Source organism: Lepeophtheirus salmonis, chromosome 3, assembly GCF_016086655.4.
Source record: "Lepeophtheirus salmonis chromosome 3, UVic_Lsal_1.4, whole genome shotgun sequence".
In the NCBI taxonomy this organism is placed as follows: Eukaryota; Metazoa; Arthropoda; class Copepoda; order Siphonostomatoida; family Caligidae; genus Lepeophtheirus; species Lepeophtheirus salmonis.
The window spans coordinates 25,294,555-25,316,508 of NC_052133.2; the positions used below are offsets into that span (position 1 = coordinate 25,294,555).

General features: G+C 32.3%; 2 protein-coding genes across 3 annotated transcripts; one reads left to right on the forward strand and one right to left on the reverse strand.

The window, feature by feature from the left end:
• Window positions 1-770: 770 nt before the first annotated feature.
• Window positions 771-18,032, forward strand: LOC121114765 (uncharacterized). 2 transcript variants are annotated; one of them, XM_040708824.2, is made up of 9 exons: window positions 771-1,070; window positions 3,939-4,239; window positions 16,111-16,197; window positions 16,269-16,493; window positions 16,573-16,834; window positions 16,908-17,332; window positions 17,391-17,597; window positions 17,651-17,762; window positions 17,829-18,032. In XM_040708824.2, the coding sequence occupies exons 1-9, from the start codon at window positions 964-966 to the stop codon at window positions 17,876-17,878; spliced, it is 1,776 nt and encodes a 591-aa protein (XP_040564758.1). In that variant the 5' UTR covers window positions 771-963; the 3' UTR covers window positions 17,879-18,032. The 2 variants fall into 2 exon arrangements, with proteins under 2 accessions (XP_040564758.1, XP_040564757.1); XM_040708823.2 differs by lacking the exons at window positions 771-1,070; window positions 3,939-4,239 and adding an exon at window positions 14,379-15,306.
• Window positions 17,755-21,169, reverse strand: S1P (membrane-bound transcription factor site-1 protease). The gene is given in 4 exon segments (XM_040708825.2): window positions 17,755-18,474; window positions 18,541-20,332; window positions 20,401-20,679; window positions 20,681-21,169. Coding segments are annotated over 4 exon segments (2,865 nt in total). The 5' UTR covers window positions 21,041-21,169; the 3' UTR covers window positions 17,755-18,040.
• Between the last annotated feature and the right edge of the window lie 785 nt (window positions 21,170-21,954).

Genomic DNA, 21,954 nt, shown 5'->3' on the forward strand with positions numbered 1-21,954 from the left:
TTGAATAAAGTAGTGATGGGACGATTCCAAAATAAAATTTGTTGCCGATTCCGATTCTTTAATATTTTAAATAGTAGTTAAAAATACCATTTTGCTATCAGGGCCGTTCACAGGACTCAATGTTTGGGGGAGGGGGGAGGCTTGGTTTTGTATTTTAAAAAAAAATGAAAAATTAATTTTTTTGGAAAAAAAAATTCAAATATACAATTTGATATTTAATTTTTTCTCAAAAATTTGCAACTATTCACAAAATTAAATTTTTTGGAAAAGAAATTCAAAAATCTATAGCTATTCAAAAAAATTCAGTTATTAACAGAAAATTAAATTTATTTTATTTTAAATATTAAATTTTCTTGTAAAAAGCAAAACTTCCATATTTTGACGGAGGGTGGGGAGGAATTCTTTGTTTTTATTACTTATAAAGTAATAAATTGTTAACAGTAATAAATAATAATAAAAAAGAATCGGAATTGCAAATTAAACATTATTTTCCCAATGTAATTCCAGAAAAACACCCGATTTGGATTAATTGCCCCATCACTAATCTAAAAGCAAATATAAATAAACGAGGAAATACCAAGGTTTATCATATTTTGATCAAATGGTCTACCAAGAGGAATTTGAGCCTTAATTATGCAAATACTGGTATTTCCTGTCGTTATTAGAAGATATCACACAAGACAGAAAATAAGGGTGTATGCCTAGAGAAGTTCTTGTGAAAGACGGCGCCAAATATTGAGTAGAAATAAACTACAGGCATTTTTTTTCTTATCGCCACTGAGAAAACGAAGCACATAGAAGAATACATAGTTATCATTGTACATACATACATATTATAGAATTCTTAAGAAAGACGCGTATTTTAAAGAAGACATATAAAGTTAGTCAATGATTTTGTAAAATGATGTTGAGCCAATTAGTTTCTTGAAAATTGTGGAAAAGTGAAAGAGTTTTTGTGTGGGGATGTCAAACATCAATCAATTACTAAAAAAATCGTCCCTCCATCGACTGGCCGTCATATTGATTTGTTGTGTATTTAATGTCAATTCATTCAAGGAGTTTCGCTCAGCGTAAATCTCATTTTCCAAATTTGTTTGCTTTATTATTTTAATAATTAATAAGGTGGTCATATTTTGATTTCCAAAAAGGAGATGATTTATTTTGGTGTAAACATTTTGAAATTAATTAAGTTAAGAATAAAATTTTAGATATACACTATTTTTTTTAAAATCGAACAGAACAAAGCAAGTTTTTTTTTCTAAATTCAACATTGTTTTCATCATTGAGAACATTTTTAGTCTTTTAAATGTACCAAATTTACTGTATAAAGTATTATTTTTATTGATTATTCAGTGATACATATGTAAATATTTACAATTAGGGGCTGCGTAACTTTTATAGAATTTACAAAGTTGCATATATCTGCAAAAAAAAAAAAAAAATCTTTTTGTAAAATATTACAGTTATTGGCCAATGTTTTCTATAAAGGTTTATGGAGACTATTGTCACATATAATTTGATGATGGAACTCAGAATCAGATAAAGCCATTCCTAGATCAGATTCTCCCAAAATTACGGTAGCCTTGGCTGATTGTGTCACGTGCTTCAATTTTGTGAGACATTGAGTTTGGTGTGTGATAAGGGCAGGAAACTAGTTGATACAAATGATAAAGATAATAAATAGAGCGAAAACGTGATTAAAAGACCTTACAATTGAATAATTGAAGGTTCAATTAATTATTATATTCTAAAAAATTTATTTTTACTCCAATTGGTATCTGAATTTCACTTTTTTTTGTTCATTGAATGATTATTTTATTTCCAATATAACAGTGCAGCTGTCATTTCTCACCTAATTCAAGTATTTTTATACTTTTTTGTCCCTGGCATTTGGGAACATTACCTTCTTCTAAACGTTCCCTGTTTCCCTCATGTATAACTAAATGTGCAAGTCCGCCGGAATAGGGGAACCGAAGAAGATATTTGGCCTTTTAATTAGGGGTAGTTATATGATTTTTCTGGTGGGGATAATATTTTTGGTCTAGTTTTCCTACTGATATCTCATTTTTTCTACTCAAAGATGAGGTGACTCTTTTTAAACTAAGATATGAGCCTTTTCATTTTTCTTAAAGATAATAAAAGGCATTCATAAATAAGTAATTTATTTCATTTTTAATGGAATACCTTTTTGTAAGAATATCAATGTTTTATTCATATTTTTTAGACCTTTTTTTAAAAAGGTCAATCATTTTTAGTCCCTTTTAATAAACTGTGTAAATATTATTTAATTTATTTCTAAACAGTCTTTATTATAGAAATAGATCAATTTTATTTGTTCAAAAGGTCTTTTTCAATTTATTTTAAAATCACTACGAAATAATCCTAAAAATTCCGATTGAACATTCCATTTTTTAGACTCTAATACTCCATGGGTAATTCCCCGCCCCCTCTACCCGTTTTAACGGCCCTGCCACAAATAATGATAATATATCCTTTTTTTTTTATTATGAAAAGATAATTAGTATTTCATTAATAGCCCTTCATCAATGCAATTTTCCTCTCCAAAGTTTTAGACATTACATATCTCTTGTTGTAGACATATTATCATGACGTGTACAATAGACCAGTTTGATTTTCAACTTTTTTTCGAATTTCGGGTAGTGTGAAAAAGTTGCTATATGGTATAAAACTGACCTATGCAAATTTGCATTATCCTACGTGGTCATCTTTAAGTTGCACATCTCCATCAAATTATGAAAAAGGCAAAAACTCTTCACTTAGATCTATAGATACTAAGAGGAATTTTTTTGTTAATTTGCAAAAAAATAATTTTGTAATTTAATATTTTTTCTACCTATATTAAGTGTTTATAAAGTTTTTTTTCTAAAATAGTCCTACGAAATAAAAAAGAGAAAAAAGTTAGAAAAGTTTGATGATCCACGTATTGCGCGCATCCTTTTTTATACATTTTCAGGAAGGAAAGAACTAAATTTTCTTATATTATTTTATCTTTTTCTTCCAAAGGGTAGCTTTAGAAAAAAAACTTTATTAATGTTTTTCATAGGTTACAATAATTCTTATCATAATTAATCAATGCAAAATAATGATTATTTCTCTATTTTAATCCCTATTGGTGAAATTAAGAATTTTTGGCTCCTTTCAAACACAGAATCAAGATGATTTACCTAAAGATGGCATCGTAGAAAATGAAACTTTGCATAGGTAATTTTTCTACTATATGACAAATTTTTCGCTCCACTCTTATTCGAAATTCGACAAAGTTGAAAATCGAACCTGGCTAGTGTACAAAAAGGAACTTATAGAAGCAAAATACGAGATGAAAAAAACTATATACATTGAATAAATATTAATTATGAATAAATGATTCGTGAGCGTTATTTATTTTTATTAGATTGTTTTATTATTTAATATATTTATTATTTTTAAATTCAAAATTGTCTTTATTTATATTGCCACCCCCTCCAAACTACATACTATTGTCACACCACCTTGCGGATAATATTTATTTTTTTAGTTTGCCTCATGCTCCATTGATATTGGATTAAATCCTTTATATCTTAATAGTTTATAATCATTATTGGTTTTTTATATATAATGAAAAATTTATATTCATTTTATAACTTTATAGAATTTTTAATTTTTCTTTGATTATTTATTTCAAAATTAAATGATCGTCTCAATTTAAATATACTCCTAGCGTACTAAATCAGTAAATTAGTCCTAGTGAGTTAGGTACGAATCAAAAGTGTACACAGCATAATATGTATGTTTAGATATTTGTTTTAGGTTAAGAGGAAGTCATTTTGATAAATAATCACTGAGCAATAACAGTCATATAATATGTTAATATTAAAGGGTCAATTTTTCCCCTAATGAAGCAAACAAATTTCCTACTAAAAAGTTATTATTTTGTAAAGAAAACTCGACTACAAGAAAGGGGGACCATTATCCTTCTTCGATTCAAGTTTACATCCAAAATTCGGTCGCTTGCATGAACTGGTCCATAAAATAAATACTTCTTATGATGTGCAGTCCTACTTAAGAACATATCATGATCGACTAGAGGAAACAACAGCCATGGACTTTGCTCAAAGCACAATAAGTCAAAGAAGTAACTCAATTCGATCTTACTTGGAAGAGATGCACTATCTTATTGTTCCTTCCAAAGGTTTATTTCATGAAAAAGGAGTTCTTGAATTATTTGCAAGGTTTCTACAGGTAAGAGCCTCATCTATAGTTTTAAAATTTAGTTTACCTATATTAGAGTATCTACAATTACGTATTACTAAATATTGGAAGAGAATTACAATGTTTCGTCTCAGGATCCAAAAATTGGACAACAGTATCGTCGTTGTGATTCTACGACGATACTGTGGTATAAAAAGAATAGAAAATCTAGACACTTAAGTCTTTTTAGTTTTTAATACCCTCGAGGTGGTAGGGGTTCTATGGAGGGCTTAGGGCAAGAGCTCCAAATAGACGCTTAAACGAAAAAATAGAGCCCCCCACATTGTATCTACATAAAGGTAGTGGTTATGAAAAACTTTTACAAAATTCGTCAAAAAATATAAATAAGTTGTCTAAAAGTTAGCATAAAACATGTCAAAAATTGAAATTAATGATGCCAATTTTTTTTTTTTTGACAAAAAAATTATTTGGCAAAATTTGTCTTTGGAAAAAACTCGCCGGTCAACGAATTGCTTCCTTTATTTAATGCAGGGTTTCCCAAACTTTTTCCAGCTGGCGCCCCCTTGGCTTCTATATAAGCTTCTAGCACCCCCAGGCCCCATAAACACATACAAGTTTTTCTTCCAAAATGAAAATAATGGGAAGGGTATATTTGGTGTAGGGATAGTAATATTAGTTCCTCCATATCAGGTTTAAACTGACTAAAAAGAAGACATACATATATACCCAAGTTCGTTAATTTTAAGCTTTTAAGCAAGTCACTGAAGGTGCGTTGTACTAAATATGATGTTGAAAAAGCAATAAAATGTATTTTCCACTTATTTCTTAATACTCGATAAAGTCAGATACATTTTTTTTTCTATCTAAAAATCTTGGTATGATATCTTGAGCTTTGGACTTAGCTATGTATATGTAGTTCTGGGGTACGTAGTATAAGCTTGCTGTACGCCATACTTTCCTTTTCCATCTCGAAATTGGAGAAAACGACAGCGGCTAGTCTAAAAATCAATTATTGCGATCTTTTAATGTAATAAAATAACTTCGAAACGAAGAATATATTATAGGAGTATGAAGAGAGGGATATTGACTCCATCTCTTAAATTTGCTCGAATAAGTTTCCCCGTATGATTAGACAATCAATAAAGATTGTCCTGTACATTTCTATTTATTTATGTTTATAGTAATTTTCTGTTACAGGAATTATTGGATTTAATGACATAGAAGCTCCTCTCCATGATACCTATTCGTTCATCCTGTAATTATACAGTAATGTTTCATGGTAGATACAAGAAAAAGTTGTAGCCCTTTACTAATTTAGGTGTAATCTCCTCTAGCCTCATCCTTCAGTCCACGGGTAACCCCCTTCACATAATGAGACTTTCCATTTACTTTTCATGATCCCACTAAGTGCTAATTGTCCAAATATCTCTAAAAGTCAAGCACCCTCTCCTCCTAATCAATGAAATTTTCTTCGCTTTGCGAATTCATTTCCTTATTATTAATTACAATAATTGAATTTCAACTACATTTACAGTATCGTTGTCTCGAATTTCAAGATAAAAAGAGAAAGGATGACGTGCGGGTACACTTACACAATGTACCCGTCCTCTTGATTTGAAATCATTCTTTCTCTACCTCTCTTGTTTCCTCACTGCTGACTTCAAAGAATGGATTGAAAGCCCAGTCTGGTACTATTATCTATAAATATCCTAGTTCAGACATGTATCTTTACAACTCTTCCAGGAAGCAAAATACACTTGAAGGTGATAATCTGATATTTTATTTATTTTATCCAATTCAAAACGGCTTGGAAACTGGTAAAGTTCATGGAGGGCTAAATTTCGTTTGAATAACTTAAGACAGAAGAGTGGAGATATCTGATCTAACTTAGAAATTATTGGTATAATTTCCTGCAAATTACTTTGATCTAATTTTGTGAATATATCTAACAATAAGCAATGTTATCCGTGATGTATTTTAGATCATCACAATGCCCAGTTTTAGAGTCCAACAAAGAATAAAAAAGTTTCAAGAAGTTTCCCTTTGACAGCCATGTAGCTTTTGTGTCTAGTACTAAACGTTAAAACCCTTCCTCATTATCAATGCCAAGCTGTCGAATTGAGGGAATCTACCTGGATCTTATTTACTTCCGTCATAACAGTATTAATTGATTTGCAAAGTCCATCACTAAGATTTTTTATGCTACCAGATGCTGCCTGTAGATTACACAGGACACTGCAAGTACATCAGGTACGACTTTTCAAGAAACTGATGAAGCAACAATGACGACTTATCATGGATGGTGCACCATCTATTGCATCGCAAGAATATTAACATATGCGATGTTTTTCTCTTGGAAAAACTATCAATGATATCAAATACCGACTCTCCTTTAGTATTTATTATAAGATTTATTACAAATATAATTACTTGAACCAACTCTTCATCTTTTTCAAAAACAAAACTTAAACAAGAAGCACATATCATTTCCTAGCATAATGGACTCATCTAACTGCAAGATAAATTATTTTGTAGAAAGAATATAACTCAATTTATTTTCTATGTTTTTAGGTTTTTCATCTATTCTTCCTAGAACTGAGTTATTACTGAGAGGTATAGAATTAATAATTTTGGTCTGGTGACTTTTGTAAAACTGTGTCCATAATCTTTCTTACTCACAATCGTTTAAGTCTGAACATATCTAGATATCAACAAAGATATATTGTAGGAAGCACGCAAACCGTTAGTGGATTGTTGTGAAGTGATCAAAAACATATTTCCAATCATTTTTCGTCCCTTGAACTTTTTTAGAAGCAGCAGACAAATGGATTTCATGACTCTAAAGGACTTGTGGTTTAAATAGTTAAGGAAATATATATATTATTGATTCAAAGAATATTTTAATACAGTTTTATAATTACTGTACGTCCTTTAAGTAATTGCTTGAAGTTTTAAGGTACAGAATTTGGGCTATAGTTTTTGGTTCTTACTTTTCTATGATTCCACGTTTATAACAATAAGTATAACTATTTATTCTAAGTAGTTTGTTTGGATTTGAGAGTAATAATATACTGATAAGTGAGTATAGGATAAAATATAAAGGCACTAATAATGAAGTACATTAATACAATTTCTATGAAACGTACTTCTATAATATTAACCGAATAATATTCAACATATTCAATAATTATGGAATTGAAGTGTACTCGAATGAAATTTGAGGACCCGATGAAAATATTCAAAGACTTGGACTTGTAAACAAATACTTGATACTTGAGTTGGACTTACAGTCTAAGGATTTTCCCCACCTTTTCCAATGAAGCATCAGTGTGTTTTTTACTTATTTGTAGTTTGTTTAAATAGCCCATAATTGTGGTGCCGCATTGAGTTTATTATTCTTTATTAGTGACTTGTATACTTTTATATTTATGGATAAGAACTTAGTCCATCTGCGCCAACTATCGGATCCTCATGTTTTCTTTAGTTTTGAAATATTATTGTACATACATTGTCCCGTTATTTTGAGGAAAATATTAATATCGTTGTAATATTGATGAATGTGTTAATTCTCTTATTTTTAATCGTAAGGAGTCATTTTTGAGGAGTAACATAAGGATATTATTTTTGAATATAATGTGTTATTCTATTAACAATAAAAAAACTTATTTTCCAGTTCCATTGTATTAAATGAAAAAAATAACTTATTGACAAAAGGTACTAATACCACCATGGGAAAAGATTAACAGAAATATTTTTTTTTAACATAACATATTAATAAATATATATTATATTTATTGGATATACTGACCTAAACTTACACTATTATATCCACAGATATATTACATTATCCGTAGGGTGTCGGTAGAGTGATGTTTTTTTTTTAGAAAAACTTTTAAAAGTTAAATTTTTTTTGAAGAGGCTATTGACGACAAATTTCTACCCCCAAGCGCGTTACCCATAGACATGAACAGGTAGTAGTCACTTGGTCCTATGCCCGGACAGTAGGGTAGATGCATAAGAACTTTCCTTCCGAGCTCCCAGAGCTCCTGGTGTGTCATCAAAGATGTGTGCGGCTTTGTCTTGATGATATCTTGTTAAATAATTGATTTTTTTTTTTGCTATCAATTGATTTGATTTTGTAAATTCTCTTCTATTTACAAATGTTGGCCACTTCTGTTTAATCGCCAGCTTCAAACGGTCGAGTTATTCACAGTAGAAGACAAAATTGACCTAAAAAAACAAAACAAAAAAAGTTCCTCAAACCACTGGTGTGCAACAAGAATCGAAAGAGTATCAGCCCCGTATGCATCGGAAATTTTGTTTTGTCGCTTCTGACTCGTTTTTCTTTTTCAGGTAGTAGAAATGTAAAATTGGGGAATTTTTTCCTTTTCCACACTCGGTGCACGATAATTCATGACTAAACCCTGCAAACGTCATACTGTCCAAATAGCTTGTAGAATGCCCTCACGGCTTCACAACACCATATTGTATGATTCAATGTGAACAATAATGAACAAGGTATACTTATTTAAAAAAACGGGCGGGGTAATACGAAATTACTTTTTCTCCAACCTTATATATTGGAAATTAATAATTCAACACCTTAAAAGGCTAGGTTATTTATTTCTGAAAAATATTATTTTTTCTGGTTTACTTTATTTCCAACCCAAAATCGATTTTTATAACGAATGGCAATGGGGACAGTAATTACATTTGAAGAATTGAATTCAAATGCAATTTGTGTAATAACTACTGAATAGTATCATCTCTAAATATATTTAAACAATAACAGACAGATGTAGGTATGTTGAGTTAAATTTAGACACATCTAAGCATAATGATATTTGAGTAAAAATAAAAAACGAACTCGACAATAGACGTAATACATAAGAACAGGGTAAAGAGATAATTCTTTAAAAACCATGAACATCCGATAAGCATGGAAAGGGAAGCGTTGGATAATAACGTTATTTCAATTCATGATGTTAAATATGATTATATTTTATCGAAAGGGAAGTCTTTTTTTTTCTTTGCAAAGGACAGCAGCAACACACTGTATGCTGACTCCTTGGTCTATGAAAATGGGCAAATTTAAAAAATTATCAGCCGGAGCCATCACGAGTTGTAGAAAATACACTCTGCCTTCTAAGTTTGAAGGACGAACGGACAAGCCATATAATCAATTCACCAAAAGGAATTGCCGAGGGTGGGTAATTCACTGTCAAAATTCTAGTGTCTACGGGTTGTATAATATTTAATGATTATTGCAATTATTTTAATTCTGTTGTTCATGATTTTGCTGAGTGCCCTTTTTTGTTGTTATTGAGGAAGTTTGTTGAATCGAACTTAGAAGCTCATATAAACACCTCACCAAACCATATCTCGGCCATAATTATGTTTGGGGTTCCCAAAAGTAAGTTAATTCCTTCGTAGAAAGTTAAAGCAATCGGGTTTGGCAACCTTAACTCTAAGTCTTATATTACAAAAAAAGTTGACCTTGAAGGAACTAACGGATAGTATGGAGTTAAGAAGCATACTTATTGCGTCTGTGTCAAGATACTTGGCTTTTGAATTGAAAATACCTAAGGACGATACATTCACATTCAATTTGGCGTTGGATATTATAAGGCATTTTTCGGAAACCCCAATCAAATACATTAAAATTTTAAATCACATTATCAAGATATTCAGTAGACATAAAAATAGGCAAATCCTAGATACTTAGTTTTGGATTTCTGGTTTTTTTGGTTATATTATGTTTTTCTTTGTTGTTAGGTTTTTTCTTTGTTAGTTTGTTTTTAATGGAAATATTAATATAGGAAATGAATGATACTGCAATTTTTTATTTCTCTAGTTTTAATTTGAATGAGTATATGTATTATGGATATATATTTTAAACGTCTATCTTACTGTACTTATTTAATTTAAATTTTATGATAGAAATAAAACTTATACATATATCAAAAATTGTTATTTTATTTACATCAAGGTGGTGGAAGTGGTCGTTAAAAAATATCTTAGGTTTATATTGAAAACATATAAATTAGTTTCATTCATTCTTAGCTACTTCATTGATTCATACTCATTCAAATTAAAATTAGAAAAATCAAAATCGTACATAAAAAAAATACGTACACTCTGCAAAACACAAAACTGCAAAAAGAGAAGAGAGCTCATCGACTAAAGTGACATACTTTTTTTAAAGTAAAACTGACACTTCTGTTACGGTTGCATAGGTTACCCACGCTTTTCACTCAATAAAGCATCACAACAGCTACAAATCAATTGATTGCGCATCTGGTTTGCTAAGTAATATTTTCCCAGATTCGGTGACAGCTCAAAAAATCTATCTCAAGTGAGATAGCATTATGACAGAAGCCATTGTTAATGTCGTGATAGCTCCATATTTTGTCGAAATTGCTCTGACAGCACTCGAAGAAATCCCGTACTGCGGCGTGTTTACTGGTGGCTGCAATCATGGACCTAATAAAATATTCCCTCGGCTCACACAATATTTTGATTGCCAGAATGGTGGTCTGCAAAGTAAATTAATTTATATTAAAAATACCCCAAAAGAATCAGCCGACACCATTACAGAAAACATCAGAGAAACACTAGAGATATATGGCATATTTTCGAAATGTTTTGCATTTACAGGAGTCAACCGCAATACCAACTTTGGGAGAATGTGGCGTCCTGAGGAAGGGACGAATGTTTTTTCCATCTTAAAAAGGTACTTACAGAACTTTTTTTTAATTGGTGCGGGATGTCTAGTACCATTCTTAGCATTTGTGTTCACCATGGAGCAGCCACACTGGATGTCGACATTGAGAACATCATATTTAAAATGTATCAAAATTTTAATATCTCTATACTGTGTGCAAATAGAACCTGAAGCAGTACTGTGAGTTTGCTGATGTGGAGTACAGAACTCTCCTCTCTCACAGAGAGACACGGTGGCTTTCATTTTTCCAAGGTATCGAGAAATTGTTCCAAATGTATCCATCCTTGAAAGCCTTCTATTTTTCTAAGGGAAACCCACCCATGCTGCTCAAAAAGTTTTTTGAAGATGAGTTTAGTGAGATTTACCTATGGCAAATGCATTCTCTCATGTGTATATTTCAGATATGCATTCAGGAGATGGAGAGAGAGAACAATTCATTTGTGGAAGTTAAAAAAAGTCTTGAAAAGGTCCACATCATGCTTTATGAACGGAAGAAAAACAACTTGTTACCTCTTAAAGTCAAGGAAACGCCGGCACAAAAGCAAAAGAATGGGTTTGGCCAAAGATGTGCCCATTTCAGTGCTGAAGTACAGTGCGTGGCTTGGTTACTTAGAGAGGTGGATGGCGCCCATGGAGGAGTTCTCTTCTTTCATGTGGATGGATCTGAGTGAGATACCTGATTTTAATTATGTTGAGGGTTATATCAGGCACCTAGCTGAAAAGGGGGTGACAATTGATGATTCAAAATTATTCAATCAGGTCACCAATCTTAAGAAATTCATTGAGAGAATTTAACAGCTATGAAGAATTCATTGAACTTCAAGCCCACCAGAGGTGGACCAACTTCTTGGAAAAATCCAAAAGTATAGCTTTTTATTCAGAACTGCTAAAGATTGTACAGTTTTTTGTTTTCTTTGCAACACCTGCTCAGAATGCAAACGTCGAGCGAATTTTTCCATTGGTGCGAGCCCAATGGACCAAGGAGAGGAATCGGTTGTCTGTTGAATCACTGAAAGGGATTCTGTGCACCCAGTACAATTTCAACAACATGACCTGCAAGGACTTTCATACTTATATTATAGGGAATCGCTAACTCCTGGGTAAGATTCAGTCTCCAGAAAAATTTGGACAACCAAACGAGGAGGACGGAAAAGTTTTTGTTTTTTTTAATTTTCTTATTTTAATATGTGCTCGTATAAAGAATTTATTGTTTAGAATGTTTTATTTTTTATCATCATTGACACATTTAAACGCCACAAAAAATATTTGTTTTACATTTGAACTTTGCAATTTTGATAAAGTTCAATAAATAAATGTGTCATTTCATTTGTGACAATTGTATGGATTCACAGGATCATGGTGCAACATGCTATACACTACACCTCCCCGACCTACTCCCACCCTAACGTAATATGCATCATGGAGAGAAACTTCTATGTAATCAAATCCATTAACTCTTGAAACATAAAATTACTAATTCATCTCAGAAATAACAAAAAACGTGTGTAGGTAAAGTTCTGTGCATCATATAAAAAAGAAAAGAAACGGAGAGTTAAAACGGAAATCAAAGCAAATTTTCTCTCTTCATTGACACTTAATAACTATGTGCCATGCCAGGGTATCATATGTTATGATGCAAATCGGGTTTATTTTTTAGTTGGATAACTGAAGAGTGAATTTTCTTTTCCCAAGCTGTTGTCTTTATTATTTAATTCCTTAAGAATGCACTTCCTTTTCTACCACATTCAATTATATTGAAACCCCGATTGAACATCTTTGTGTTCTCTTAAAAGACGAAGACTAACCTTGTAGATTTTTTGTAGAATTATAATTCACTTTTGGACTCAATGTACATAGAATAGAGGATCGACATCGGAGTGATTCTTGCCTATGTCCTTCTGCCCCGTCCCCCTCGTCACAGCTGCTTGTAGCTGATGTAACGAAACGTCATGACAGATAAGCTTTTCTCCTCTAAAATATTATTTCAATTGTCAGCGTTAACATGCTCATTTTTGATTTTTTAACATGACCAAAATGCTCTCGATTTGCATCATTAATCATATGTAACAAGTAAGAACTACTGAATGTAAATTAAATTTAAATTAACAAATTATCCATTTTATATTTGGGTTGGCTATACATAGATCAAAAGTGGTGTCTAAATACCCTGGGGAAGTCCTCGCGTTAAGATATGAAGAGAAGTAATAAAGATTCAAATAAATCGCTATTAGATTATTCAGACATAAAATAAGTATTAAGCATAATCAAAAATCAAATGAATTTTATGTACATCTTTTTAATTGTAGGTAGTTATATACTACATATATAGTAATGCATATTTCAATTCATTGTTGCCATTCATAATACATTCTTTGAAAAGAAGAGGGAACTCTCCTTTTTAAAGATGGATTTATTCTATCACTATCATTAATTATCCGTCACCTGAGAGCTATATATCATAGAGAAAGAAATATGTACATATTCTACCTACCCAAGGTAGAAACAATTTAAAAAAAAATATTGAAACATGTTGTAGTAATATTTTAAGTTCGTACCTATTAATTTTTGGTTTTTGAATAACTCTGTAGCTCGCTCTCTCTCTCGATTTCTAATTCTAGATTAATTATTATCTACCCAAATGGATTATTTCATCCATATGTTTAGTTGTATATGTTGTGTTCAAGTTGCGATTTCCTTACAAGTTTAACTTATATAAGTAGATTGTACAAGTTATACTATGTACGTCTCATTACACTTTATTTCATTAATTAATTTATTTTAATTAATTCTGATCCATTACAATTATGTATTTACAACTAATATAACTGTGAGCATTTTAACTTTATAATGTGACATAGAATATGACTTATCAATTTGTAGTTTTCATCAAAATAGTCAGAAATTACATTATTAATATATCGACTACTATAGTTTCATCCTCTCCACGATTCTAAATTATTCATATCATTTTTTGTTGCAACTAGTACAAAGTGTGTGTACAAGTTACAACTTGTAAATGCAACATGATAAACTTATTGGGTACTTTGGTAGAAGACAGTAAATAATAAGGAGTGGCCTTTGTATCAAACACTTTTAAAAGTTATGCCAAATCATTTTGATGTTGTCCTTAATTATCGACATACGTATGATTACAATTATTAATTTTGTTTAAATACGAATATTTATACATCATTACTATTCCAAAAAATGTTTTAATTTTCTTTATTCAAAATAATAAATAACCAATAGGACTGCAAATGCCTTTTTGTACCAATGGTTTAACGGTATTAAATAATGAAGTGTTGTCTAGGATACCTACCAAACAATTGGGTTGAATGAAGCAATTAGGCATTAAGATATTGTAATAATTAATGAACCAATACATTTTTTTAAAACATTTGTTATTAATTATAATTTATTTGGATAGCATTTATGATAGAGTAGCAGTTGTAAATTGTAATAGATTATATTGCCGATTAGAAGTTGGAACGCGGGCCTACTGAGAGCTCCTAAAAAGTAAAAGACAAATTTAATCGTGTTCTTGAAACAAGAAAGAAAGAGAGCTAGCAAATACAATGAAATCAAGTCGTATTCTTCATTTCATAGTCAGTCGCAGGATTGCGTTTCATATGAGTGGATGACTGAGGTGTAATCATTTTGTAATGAAAATATCTCTCAATTTTATTTGGATACTAACATGTACATCCTGGACTGTTCAAGCATCAGAAATATCGGATGGAACAAAAAAACTACTCGAGAACTCCTTCGGTATTGTACAAAACACCGTTATCCAGGAACCAAGTTCCAAACACCTGAAACAGTATGAATTTGACGTTCCTACGCCAGATGATTTGGCTATCAATCGACTTCTTCTTAAAATTATAAACACAACCGAAAAAGTTAAAAAGACACTGGATAATCCTCAGAGAAAAGTCATCATGGAAAGAGATAATGATGGTTCTATCTCTCGAGGTATTCTCAAAATGTTTGCAGAAGTGAGAGGTGACATTTTTGCCATGAGTAATTCAATAAGTACGTCAAATGCAGAGACAACATTTAAGTCTCTGGCCAACATAGATGATGGAACTGAACTATCTGCTCGTTGGAAGGAAGCATGGAATGAAGTTTTGGTTGTTGTAGGGAAAACAGAGCTTCTCTATTCCTTTTTTGACCAATACATGGGACAAGCAACGCGAGATGAGTTTATTTCTCGTGATACACTCGTAGACTATGCCCAATCTATCATTAATCCACGAGCTGATAATACATCTCTTGTTAATGCATTGGAGAAAATGCACAAGCTCAGCGTTAAGGGAAACGACAATGATGAAGATGATATTTATTCACGGCTCAGTGCATTAGTTACCTCAGAGGTTTGTAATAAAATAGTTTTTTGATACAGTTTAGATAGCTCTCTATACACCATATATAAATTCTTCTTTTTTCCTGCATGTGATCACCGATCAGTGATCTGCGTGTATCTTGTTTATCATCGTTATTAACATAAATGCCATTTATAAGTTCATACCTATCTATAATGATTTAAAAAATAGTAATTTGATCAATTCTACCTGTGTGAAAGTTAAAATTAATAATTCAGTATTGTAATCATCAATGACATTACTCATTACGTTTACTCATTGAATATTCAAACTAAACACAATAAAAAAATTTATTTCCTTTATGAATTTATTACAATAGTATGAACGTAAATTTGACACCTCAATATGAGCGAATAAAATATGATTTATATCTTATTTTCAAAACATGAAAATACGATATTTATAATTACTGACTTGTTAAATTCTGAAAATGACTTGGTCTTTGACCTACTAATTCCCCAAAATTTTCCAAAAAAATAAACAAGTTTTTATTTATAAGAGAATCATGTTTGCCATTTGTTTATTGAAATTGTTAATATAATATTAGCTTCTTAAAAAGTTAATAACATTTTTTTTTTTTTGAAAATAGAATATTTAATTGTAGTAATTTGAGATGGAATAAAAACTCTGACAATTGAGCCCACTAATTTGTTATTTCAACTCTTATATTTGTAATTCACATGAACACAACACTCGTTACAAACATTTTTTATTTGATTATTATTAATTTATTATATTTTAAACGTTTCGTTCTAAGGAAAAACATTAATTAATTATGCATTATATTTTTAATAGAATGGAATATACAGCTGTGATTTAAACCGATCTGTTTATGACTTAACGTGGGATTTATACAATATTATAAGTCATACCGAGAAAAAGGTGATTTGTAGTTTTTTGGCTATTTGTATGTATATCGACTAATTTGACATAAATTAATCATATTTGTATAGGGATATCTCACAATAGCATTCGCATTTCAATTGTTGAGAGAATTTAATTTTGGTAATTATACAGTTGAATACAAATTTTTAGAGAACGTCTTAGCTGTTCAAAATGAGGAAAAAATGAGAACAGTTCAATATATATTACCCCAATTATCACGAGCTGTTCGCAGATGTGATCCACCAAGGCAAATAGAGGGCATAACTTTTCTTAAAATGACTCGTCTTCTTCAGGTATGTAAATGCTATCTAAATCTTGCTCATGTCTACTAATATTACATTAGCTATGTACCTATAATGTTATTTTTATCAGGGCTTCCTCATCAATGAAGTGGATATGAACGAAAAAAAGACTTGTAAAAAGGAATGCAAAGACTATAAGGTTGCCAACGTGAAGGGATGTTTTAACCAACAATTTTGTTCCAAACAGAGTGCTTGTGATGGAAGATTATTCGATTGTACCTTTTATGAAGCTGATTCTTGGGTTTGCATGTCCGATGATGAGGAGCGAAGATATGATTGGGTACATTTCGAAGAGGGTACCTTACTTGGTAAAAAAGACCAAAAATGCATAAGTAATACCACTGATTTTCTACATATTTGCTATTATGTATGGTATATATATATTTTTTTTTTTTTGATAAACAGATAAAATAAAAGTTGATAGTTGGTGGAGATGGTTATTATACCATTGTTCTTACTGTTTATGTAAATGTGACCAACCAGGAGATTTATCCGATAGATATTGGTCATTAAATCCATCTGAGTCTGATTTAAGCAATAATAAGGTTGTTACTGGTGTCCGCTTTGTAAAAAGAGGTCGTGTCCTTGGTCTAGAGATTCAACAAGCCACAGCTTTACCAGAGGCTTTCATTGATGGTCCAAGCAAGGAGTGGCTCGAAAATAAAAATGAGATAGACGTAAATAAGGCTGAGTTGAAAAATGAAGAATTTATGGAAATGTCTTATGAACAAAGAGCGATGGACATTGATATTCTTAATGCACCCGAGGGACATGTCGTAACTGGAGTTCGATTTAGAAATATTGGAGGACATTTAAATTTGGAAATGAAGGTAATATCTATTACTATAATATCTCTAATAATAGCATTTTCAATTATTCATTGCGTAGGTAACTCCAATTGACTACTCAACTGGGGAACTCTTTGTTGAAGGTTCATCTTGGATCGCCAATGATATAACACCTGCCACAGATCCATCAAGGCAATTGGTTGATATACCATATCCTGATGTGCCAACAAATTATAATGGAACATCTTTATTAATTGCCGACAACAATAAATATATTCTGTTCGACACTACTTCCGGGGACAACGATGTAATTTCATAATATATAACGTTCTAGATATCAAATCAATTATTTTTCTTTAGGTTATGCAAACAACTGTACCATTCATCGATGCTCAACCCGTTGAAACGGACACATGGCTCTCTGGTGTTGGAATTTATTATAAAGGAACTGCTGGTTACGGAGGTTATATAGGTAAAAGCTTGTATTTTTGGAATTCTTTTTTTGATAAGTTATAAATAACATTAATGTTATTTTCAGGTGCATCCGTATATAACTATGATTTTTCACAATATTTTACGAAGCTTTAATCGTATCATATCGTTTGATACTCATTCTGATTGTCATCAAGAAACCAATTCGTATACTCATTGTATTAAATAATATATATGTGTTATATGTAAAAATATTTATAATTTTTTTTTTTTGTGAAATACTAAGGAATTACAAATTCAACTAGATAAATTTAAATACTAAACATTTCGCAGACCTCCAGCGGAAGCAGATGATGAAGCCGACAATCCCCCAGCAGCATTAATCAATTTATGAATTCGCGGCTTGCGCCTACGAATACGATATTTAGTCCGGCAATATCTGTAGGAAACGAAACAAATAAAGCACAACAAACAAAAGATCCAAACAATGGACCAATGATCATCAACTTGAGTATCCTCTGCTCCAACCCAATCGACGGAATTCATATCAATGGCTTTGTTTTTAGGAGGTCCAAATATAAAATTGTGAGATTCTCTGTGATTATTCAAAACTAGAGGTGTTTCAATATTTAATGAGAGAAGCTTTTGAGCTTTATATAAATTTATTGGAGCAGTGCGATTTAAAGGACGGGATTGAGCCCACTTTAAATGTGGACAAGACGGTAGAACACGAGCTGAATGAAACCCATCGTCTAATAAATAAGAAATATTTAATTTATTTAAAAAAAATTAATATTCTGAAACTGCAATAATTTTACCTATATTGTTTTCTAAGACTTTGGAGTAGCGATATAATTGATTATTATCCATTCTAAGGGGTAGACTAGTAGAAGTTTGATTCAATAGTTCAGGACCCGAATTTTCCTTTAATATTTTTGGCATAAATGCTGTACTTGTGTATTTTAATATGGCTTCCAAAAGCCACCAGCAATCTTTGGATAAATGTGAGCTATCAACACAGTTAGAATCTCCGTATGCAACTAATCTCCCACCCCCATTTTCAGTTTGATATAGTCCTAATATAGGGATATCGCCTCTAGTAGAAGGTCCTTCGCTGTGTCCCATGAATTCTTTCCCTTGATCCTTCAAAGGTACTGAGGGATAAATTAAGATACCATTTTTAGTTGGAAATTTCACAATGCCTACACCACTCGCAAAATACATATCATGATTCCCAATAGAAAAATCACCTTCGAGTACTGTATCACCAAACGCAATATTCCAAGTGTATAATAGTTCATTTAGTGCCGGGATATTTGCCCCACCTGTTTCTGGTACCCACCACTGACGAGTATTTTCATCGTAAAACTTTGCTTTTTTTATGACACTAACATTATACCAATCAGCCAAGACTATTACACTAAGTCCATTGCTTATATCTCTTTTAAGCTTCGAAATTTCTTCGGGAAAATACTCCTCTTCAGCGTCAACTATCATTAACGTTCCGTATTGTGAAGCATCAAAGCAAGTAAAAGGTACACCCAAAACCTCGACAAAGTACCCCAATGATCTAAGTTGCGTGTACATATCTTTAAAGTTTGTATGAATGTGATCAGCATTCCAATCTAAAGGATCTGTTTTAATTTTGAGGTTATCTCTTGGAAAATAACCTGGAGGGTATCTAAGATTGTGATACTGATCCCACAATATTCTTTTGGAGCGTGGAGGAGTAGAAATTATTTTAGCCCGCACTGGAAGTCGTATTTCTGAAGTACGGGGAGACTTTTCTCCAACTTCGGGAGGAGACTCAACAGTCAGAAACACATGACCCTGCGCAATTCCATCAAAATTGGCTCCTTCTTTAGAAACAGAGATATACACTGCTAAATAACCACTCCAGGGCCAAATTAATTCGGAATAAGAGAACGCAACATCGAGCAAATTTCCTTTTTGTGGTGTGTACGGATGCCAAACAGGTTCCTTGACAATTTTTCCAGTCACACTCATTCCATTTAAAATTGTTACATTAATAATAACAGGAAATGCTCCATAGTAGAGAGGCTGAGTACAATATGGCCAAAAATATTGACATTCCGTCATATCAATGTAGTTAGGACTAAAAGATGCTTGAGGAGTATATGAGCTCAATAATTGATATGCCTTCAATAAATCTAACTTTCCGGCTCCTTGCTCAAAGACTCCTACTCCAGGTAAACGTCTCGCTGAACTCATCAAAGCCTGTTTCATACTAGCTGGATTTATTGCAGACCCTCTGTGAAGCACGCCAGAGTATAATAAAGTAATTGCACCAGCAATAACTGGCGATGCAACACTTGTTCCACTAAGCTGACGACAACCACCCTCTTTATTAGATCCTCTAACACCACTCCCATAAGTTACAATATCTGGTTTGACTCTTCCATATCCGTTAGGCAATTCCCAAGTAGTCATGCCTCTAGAAGAAAACCTAGCTATTTGATCTTCAAAATTGATCCCTCCAACACCTATCACATCCATTTGGTCTGCAGGATTGTTGAGGGTTCCATAAAGAGGCCCGTCATTACCAATGGCAGATACCATAATTATGTGATTTGCTGTGATTTCCCATACCTGAAATCAATGTTGTTGATAGAAATGAGCAGATCTAACTATATTGGGAAAAGGTATTTCATAGATACCTTATCAACGAACGGAAGATCCATAAAATCTGGACCACCGATACTCAAATTTAGAACGTTTATTTTTTTCATGATGGCGTAATTGAATGCATCTAAGAACCATGAAGTGTATGAGATTTGATTATTAGTAAAAACTCTGAATATATGGATTTCTGCATCAGGAGCAAAGCCATAACATTCGGCACTAGAGGCAATGACACCAGCGACAAAACTTCCATGTCCAAGCCCATCATCGAGTGTTTTTTCGTTCGTCCAATTCGTTCTCTCTCGAATCTTTTTTAAAATGAGGATGTGTTTTGGATAAACCAGTGTCAAAGATAGCAACCTTTACTCCTGCTCCAGTGATCCCCATCCCCCAAAGGACATCAGCTTGTAGAATCGCAGTTATTTGACGAGGAACAGCTCTGAGCAATCTTCTACTACTGTGTCTACCTGTCGAGTGCCAGAAAGCATTTCCCAGAGTAAGAGGACTTCTAAATCCATTAGTAAAACTATTCAGAGTTCGAGTGACCCTTCTTTGAGGTGTAATACTCTTAACTAGAGGATGATTTTTAAGAGTTTCAATGATTTTCTTTGAAGAAATGTGATTTTTTATGAGAATAACATCAAAGTCACTGGGATATCTGGACATAGGATTCATCCGTGGTAAAACATCAACTTCATCGGAGTCAGAGAGTGCAGCCTTTAAAAAAAATGACTACTACATCACAATAAAAACTCAAAAATGGGAATGTAGAATATTCAGTTTATATTTCTATTATTATTTGAACCCTGAAATTACTTAAAAGCAATGAAAAAAAGACAATAAGCGGCTAGTGAAAATGAAGAAAAATGTAATTTAGTAGTCATTTATGTTTCCCTGTATGAATTTTTTCCGAGAAGACTCTGGATAGAAGCCTGTGAACTGAAGGATGTACTCATGAGCAAGTGTTTGAGACTCAAAAGAGAATTCAAGAGTGGAGTTGTCCGAGGCTTCCACTCTTCTTTCCCGAGAGAAGAACAGGAGAGAAGAGAGGAAAAGAACAACTAATGGAGTCATGGTCATAATGGCCTCAGAACTTCCAATCTTGTCGACACATGGGACACAGATATTGGACCTGTTGAGATTTGAGCCATTTCATGATACAGTGCATATGAAAGCAATGTGTGCACTGTCCCCACACAAGGGGACAATCGTCGCCGGGAAGTTTGCAATCCGGACAACATCCGTCGAAGGCTACACGACAAATACCACAAGTATCATCATTCGCAACCCACTTCCAGACACCAACTCCATTCCAACCTCGAATCCTCACCTTTAATTTTGTTTTACTCTCCACTCCTCTCTCTTCTGCCATTCCATAAGCTACTCCAAACTAAAATACCCTCCAGAGCTCCCTTCAATCCAAAAAAAATAGTACCCTTTATTAATTAATAATTAATTATAAACAGAGTTCAATGTTTATCTTGGAGGACAAGCTGATTATAACAGGACGTCTCGCACGGTATCGGTCATCCAGCCTCAAACTGTAAATTAAAACTTAAAAACAAATTAACAAAACCAGGAGCACGTGA